The sequence below is a fragment of the Suncus etruscus genome, chromosome 4 (assembly GCF_024139225.1).
Source record: "Suncus etruscus isolate mSunEtr1 chromosome 4, mSunEtr1.pri.cur, whole genome shotgun sequence".
Classification (NCBI taxonomy): domain Eukaryota; kingdom Metazoa; phylum Chordata; class Mammalia; order Eulipotyphla; family Soricidae; genus Suncus; species Suncus etruscus.
In genome coordinates, this window is record NC_064851.1 from 148484789 (window position 1) to 148492366 (window position 7578).

The 7578-nt window shown below is 33.2% G+C and overlaps 1 protein-coding gene across 1 annotated transcript in view; it reads right to left on the bottom strand.

Moving 5' to 3' along the window:
• LOC126007257 (disintegrin and metalloproteinase domain-containing protein 2-like) overlaps positions 1 to 4149 on the bottom strand; it is a 64045-nt gene extending 59896 nt beyond the window's left edge. Inside the window, exons 1-3 of the mRNA XM_049772714.1 lie at positions 4146 to 4149; positions 1367 to 1443; positions 394 to 449 (exon numbers count right to left, since the gene is read on the bottom strand). Coding sequence (XP_049628671.1) covers positions 394 to 449; positions 1367 to 1443; positions 4146 to 4149 — 137 coding nt within the window. The remainder of the gene's footprint in view (positions 1 to 393; positions 450 to 1366; positions 1444 to 4145) is intronic.
• Between the last annotated feature and the right edge of the window lie 3429 nt (positions 4150 to 7578).

A 7578-nucleotide genomic window follows, 5' to 3' on the forward strand; every position in this document is an offset into this window, starting at 1 on the left:
AGAAAATTATCTAAACTCATTCTTTGAAACCACATGATTGATTGCCGAGTAGAAATGTAATTTTAAAAAGAATAAATAAATGAATTCACAGGCTATAAATTAAAGTTTTAATGATTGAATATATAGACTTAAAATTTAAGCACAAATACATAAAAATAAAACAGTAATTATTAATTGGGTAAATAACACATAGGCAAAGTCATTTGTTTTGCAAATAGCTGATGAAAAATTATTTCTGGCTTGACAGGACGAGTAAATCCTGAACACAGCTGAATGTGATCCATAACCCCAATTTCACCCCATCAGGAATATATAGTAAATAAAATATCAGGTTATGAAATCATAAATAAATAGCTATAAGTAAGACAAAGTTAATCAAAACAAATCACCTACTTTTGCATTAGATTCACAGTATATTCTTTTCCATCAATTGCAATTCTGTAGGACAACTAAAAGGAGAATAAAGGCCAGAATATAATAAAAATAATACAAAGAAAAATATAGTACATCAATGATAGCTAGTTTAAAATACACTGATAATATAAAAAGAACAAATAATTTAGAAATGACATTTACTAATATAAAATGCCTTCAGATAAAGTAATTGAGATAAAGAAGTATATTTAACAAATAGTTAAATAATTTAGTATCTATAAATTATCTGCAGGGAACATTATATCTTCTAATTCATGCAGATGAAATATGCTCACATTTATTTAGAACTTTTTCCTTAACTTTTGTTTTATTGACTTTAGTAAGAAGGTTTACTTTGTTAAATTTACTTACATGGTGACTTAATATGCAATGGTGATGTAATACATCACTAAAGTTTTTTTAGTATTTAATTATAAATTTTGCATTTTCAAAATGGACATAATATAAATTTGGTTTTGTATCTGCCTTATAGAGAATTGACTATATTCTATTTCTAATTCTTATTTTCTATAGTCTCTGGATTGTTATTATTTTTTTTTTTGGTTTTTGGGCCACACTCGGCGGTGCTCAGGGGTTACTCTTGGCTGTCTGCTCAGAAATAGCTCCTGGCAGGCACGGGGGACCATATGGGACACCGGGATTCGAACCTACCACCTTAGGTCCTGGATCGGCTGCTTGCAAGGCAAACGCCGCTGTGCTATTTCTCCAGGCCCTGGATTATATTTTTAATTCAATTGTACAATAGTCATGTAACATCACAGTACCATATTTATACTTGTTAATCTCGGTAAATTTTCAAAGATGTTATCATTTAACAAAAACTAGATATAAATATCCAACAAGCATATTTGTCTAATAAAATGAGATTGTGCTCAGGGAGAAAATATTGGCATGCTTTATTTGACTGTGAGAAATGTTAATACTTAATTACATGGGATTCAACTCCTTCAGCTACCGTTGCCCGTATTCTCTTCGGTACTGTAATTTGCAGACCTGGTCTTTCAGAATCTGGAAGGTGCAAAATTTTAGTTAGTATTATTCATTGCATCCTCATCTAAAGCCTCCTTCCTTACCTCTCTCTTTTCCTTTATCTATCAAAAGAAAGTTGATGGTTAGGGTAAACCATGGTTCTGCATTTAGAAATTACTCCTGATAGGACTAAAGGACCATCTGGAGCGTTGAGAATCAAACTTGAGATAGTTATGTGAAAGGAAAATGCACTAACAGTGCTTTTTCTCTGGCTCTGCCACCTCTTATTCCTTATTTCTTACTATTATCACTTCCAAACATCTACAACCCTATTTCTTACTTGAATCATAAGACATTTTATAGCAAAATAGACACATTGCTTTATGGATATTTTCCTCCTGGTCAGGTTGTGGTTAACTCCAAAGCTCAAGAACTTTAAAACCAAAAACCTCAGGGGCCTGAGAGATAGCACAGCACTAGAGAGTTTGCCTTGCACTTGGCTGACCCAGGATGGACATGGGTTCGATCCCTGGCGTCTCATATGGTTCCCAAGCCAGGAGCAATTTCTGTGAGCATAGTCAGGAGTAACCCCTGAGCTTCACCAGGTGTGGCCCAAAAACCAAAAACAAAAGGAAACAAAATAAAAAAACGAAACCAAAACCAAAAACTTTTATGTCTTTAAACCACCCAACAAAGGTTATGAAAACATCAAAAATTGCAGAGTGAGGCAGCAGAACTTTTCAATCATCTAAACCACGGCTTCCCCCTTTTTTCACACTGTCCCAAAATAAATGTATGAAACCCAATTTATTTTTACAGAATTTATTTACAGAATTTTCTCAAATTTACAGAATGAGAGGCCCCTTAATGAGAACTCTTTTCCAGAAATACCATGCATATGAGAAGGAAACTGAGCTGACACCCCTGAGAACTCGGAGTAGGATTTTCTTTACATACTGTGTCCTGTACTGAGGTCATTGAACCCAATAAACAGAAAGAAAAAACACAGCATCTTTAGATGGTCATGGATGCCTGTAAGAATAATGGCGGTTGGATCGACTGGAAGGCAGTTGGAAGCAGGAGGAGACTCTTATAAATTCAGGGTCCCAGCACGAGCAAGGCAACTAAGAGAGCACAGGTGGGTCAAAATTATGTATAGTGCATTGTCAAACGTGGCTGCACTTGGAACCTAAAATATATGGAGAAGAGTTCGACTCTGGTTGATGTTGCTTTGGGCTATTAAAACAGAGACACATCTTAAAGGCAACACAGAGGAAGTAAGCCATGGATAGATTCATATACTTTGCTTACATTTTAATTGCATTTTTACATATATATACTACAAAACAGGATCACAGCTCAATAAAGTTTCAATGGAACAAACTAGCATGTCAGTAGCAAGATTATTTCAAAAAATAAAGCATAACAATTATAAAAGGTGGGTGACTAGAGAGTTATTACTGGGTTAAGGCTCTATCTTGTCTTGCAGACTGCCATCATCTGAGATGGTGTATGGATTCCTGACACCCTCAAGTGTGATTCCTATTAAAGTTTGGAGTAATCTCTGAATACTGTGATTAAATAAATAAATAAATAAATAAATAAATAATAGAACTACCAAAGCCCCCATAATTGTGTCTTTATGACACACTTTTCCTCAAATTGAAATGATCAGATTTTTTAACTTTATATATAAATGAAACCCACCAATATGTGTTTTTCTGGGTAATTTATTTTGAAAGAATATTTTATTTCATTTCTGTTTAAACATCATCAGCGTGTACTATTGATGCTTGAATATTTACTATGATAATTACAATATAAATTCATGTTGAAAAGTACTTTTAGGTATTTTTATTGTTTTATTTTACACATTGAATAATTTTAATATTTGTTTTTTTATTCACTACTGAGAAGCACTCATTCAATTTATATTGTGGCTATTAGAACCATATAAAGATATTTTTATTTCTTATGCATGTCGTATAATAAACTAATATAGTGATTTATATTGGGAATATATATTCATATATATGTATATATATATATATATATATATATGTTGGTTTTTGGGCACACCTGGTGACGCTCTTGATTACTCCTGACTATGCACTCAGAAATCGCTCCAGGCTTAGGGGAACATATGGACAAAAGGGGATCAAAACGCTGTCTTGTCCTCAGTTAGCATGTGTAAGGCAAATGCCCTACCACTGCGCCACTGCTCCGGCTCTCTATTGGGTATATTTTTATAATGAAGTTATAGTACTTCATATAGTTTTTCTAAGATTTTTTTAATCAATTTTATCTATACCAGAATGACATAAGGTTTTTATATCAATGCTTAAAATAATCATTTTATTGTTTATTTTCTTCATTGAAGGTTTTTAAGAAATGCTCTAGGACTATTGAGGAGTTATGCTTGGCCAACCAGATCTAACAGTGCAATGACAGAATTGAAAAATATGCTGTTAGTGCACAGCACTATTGCACAGCAGAACATAGACCTCAAAAACTTTATCTGGCAATGTTAACAGAGTAATAGAAATGCAGTAACAGAAATCAGCTGATTTCTTATGCATGAAAGTTATGCTGAAAACTGAACTATATTCAATCCTGTTGTTGTTTTTATTATTATTAATAATTATTCATTTTGTGTCACACTCAGATAGTCTCAGGACTTGTTGCTGGCTCTGTGCTTAGGTGTCTGAGTTTGGGGAAACATATTTCGTTCCAGGGCTTACCCATAGAAGGGTTTTGTGTAGAGCATCTTGCCTGCTGTACTACCTCTTTAGTCGCAAATTCTTTTCTCTCTCTTTTTGTTGTTTGGTTTTAAGCCATATCAAGCTGTCCTCACAGGCTATTAACGATTCTTTGTTCAGGAGTGAATTCTGACTGTGATTAGGGAAATGTATGGGGTCAGGTGTTTAAACTGAGTGTTTCTCCCTGCAAGGCAATCATCTTCTTCAGTCCTTCTCAAACTAGATTTTAATTCTTATTTTATTTTATAGTTTAAAATGTTTGTATTCTGCTTTTATAGAAAATTATTTATCATGGAATCACCTTGAAATACAGAGTTTAAAAATTGTTGATTAACTGAGTTTTAGTTACGCAATGCCCAACACCCTATACCAGTGCATATTTTTTACCACCATCATCCCCATTTATCCTCCCACCCTCCCAGCTTGCTCTTCCCTGCCTAACTCTGGCAGTCATTATTTTTCTCTTATTTTTTCTTTAAAACAATGTGGTTTGCAATATTGTTTTTGAAGAGGTTTCATGCATATCACTTTCTCTTCATTTAGCCGTCAGTCTGTTAGGGCAGAGAAGGGACCACTATGACAATGATATTTGGAAATGATCACTCTGGAAATGATTATTTTCTGAGTTCTCTACCCTTCCCTGGGAAGTAAATAAGTTTTTGGATCTAAGTTCCTTCATACCTTTATATAGCTGGTCAATTAGTCACTTCTTTAAATCTCATCTTGGTATTACTAAAAAAATATAATTATTTAATTACCTAATTTAATAATCTATTTGACTACAAAATAACTACAGTAGGGATTTCAGTCCTTAAAAATCTCTAAGACATACATGGGTAAAGGTCCTTCTTTTATAGCTACTGCTATGGCAAAGGGACATAGATAAAGGAGAAAAATCTCATTTATGTAGTATTAATGGTGCACTGGGTTTTAAACTGGTCAAATTCAAAAGGAGAGATCAGATATTAGACAGTATGATATGACAGTGATTAATACACGGAGTAGAGGGAAAGACTTTCTTGACTCAGGGAAGTCAGAATATATAGGAAAACAAAACCATAACCACAATATTATGCTCACGTCTTTTCTTTCACATACTGATGTGTTTATCTTCTACTCATTGAACTATTCTGTAAAAATCATGCCAGTGTTTAGACTTAACTCTTAGAACAAATGAGTAATGTCTAGTTTATTTTCAGTGGTTTTTTTTTTTATCATTTTTTTTTTTATTTTCCCTTAGAGGTTACTCAAGGCTCTACATTCAGAAATCACTCCAGGCAGGCTCATGATTTTTTTCAATGCTTTATTTATATTTATTTATTTGAAACCATTAACCTTTTTACTTTGGTTGGCAAAGTAAATTGAATTTGAATATGTTCCTAAAGATTTGAGAGAAATTTCAAAGGCACAGTGAATGCATGGGTTCAACAATTAGTTTCAATTTTTGAAAGGTCAAGCTCCAAAGGGAGATATATTGAACTCACCCAAGTAGATTTTAGGAAGAAAATACTGTCATATGTAAGTCACTTATATAAAAATTAAATATCTTAACATTATCTTTGGATTAAATGAATCCCCAAGCCATATTTCGAACCGCAGATGGATAAGTCTAAAGAAAGGTAGACACTAAGAATTAATTAACCAAGCAAGTCAGGAGATAATCATTGAGACCTCAATTGTCTATGGTAGCCCAGCCAGGCTGAAATCTGCTTATTTCACCAGTACAATTTCGACTGACAGGTTGAGATTCTGGTGGACTTTTACATATCAAAGGGTAAGTAGAAAGGGAAGATAAAATTCGGAGAAAGTCTTTGTTTTGGGTTAAGGTAGGGTATGACCTAACATCTCTCAAATCCATTGAACTCTAAAACCAATGTAATAATTTTCCACTTATAGTAAAATCTTGTTTGATTCCTTATAAAATAAAATGATAATGTATCAGATTTAGGTGACGGGGCAATTTTTATGGTGCTTAAGGTCAATTGATTATTGGCTTTGGCTATTAGGAAATGTAAATATGTAATATTTTTATATATTTTATTTAAACACCTTGATTACATACATGATTGTGTTTGGGTTTCAGTCATGTAAAGAACACCACCCATCACCAGTGCAACATTCCCATCACCAGTGTCCCAAATCTCCCTACTCCCCACCCAACCCCCGCCTGTACTCTAGACAGGCTTTCTATTTCCCTCATACATTCTCATTATTAGAATAGTTCAAAATGTAGTTATTTCTCTAACTAAACTCATCCCTGTTTATAGTGAGCTTCGTGATGTGAGGTGTAACTTCCAGCTCTTTTCTCTTTTGTGTCTGAAAATTATTATTGCAAGAATGTCTTTCATTTTTCTTAAAACCCATAGCTGAGTGAGACCATTCTGCATTTTCTCTCTCTCTCTCTCTGACTTATTTCACTCAGCATAATAGATTCCATGTACATCCATGTATAGGAAAATTTCATGACTTCATCTCTCCTGACAGCTGCATAATATTCCATTGTGTATATATGTACCACAGTTTCTTCAGCCATTCTTATGTTGAAGGGCATCTTGGTTGTTTCCAGAGTCTTACTATAGTAAATAGTGCTGCAATGAATATAGGTGTAAGGAAGGGGTTTTTGTATTGTATTTTTGTGTTCCTAGGGTATATTCCTAGGAGTGGTATAGCTGGACTATATGGGAGCTCGATTTCCAGTTTTTGGAGGAATCTTCATATCGCTTTCCATAAAGGTTGAACTAGATGGCATTCCCACCAGCAGTGTATAAGAGTTCATATTATAAATGTTATAAAATATTGTAATATGTTTTTATTTAAATTCAGGATTTCTTCAAGGTATTCTGTTAATGTGTTCAGTGACCCACATGGAAAATGAGTCTTAATTGAGAACAAGATGCTTTCAGATTGAATATACATAGTTAGAAACTAGTAATAGAACTGATAAGTAAGGTCATAATGGAAACATATTTGAATACTAATATGTATCATATAAATAATATTAATATATATGCAATATATATAATGCTATGAATATCAAAGCCCATTAGAGGTGCTGATATACAATCAGAAGCATCCTCCAACTCTAATCAACTGAAAGAAATAGATGTAAATAACATGTAGTTTTGAATTTTATCTTTTGTTATAAAATTTTAAAATTTGAAGTTTATCATGGGTGAGGTTTTTCAAGATAGCAGTTTGACATCATCAGCAATTTCATTCTTTTTTTAACCTTTTCCAAGTAGACCAAATTTGTTTATGAGATGAAAACCCATATCCTTATGTTGCATATTTGTAAAAATTAAAGAGAAAATTTTTTATTTTTCTCTTAGAGGTCTATATTTGTTCATTTGCTTTGATCAGCAGCCTTACTGCTTTACCCAATTTTGTATCATAAAGTCCATCGCAGTTTGGAATT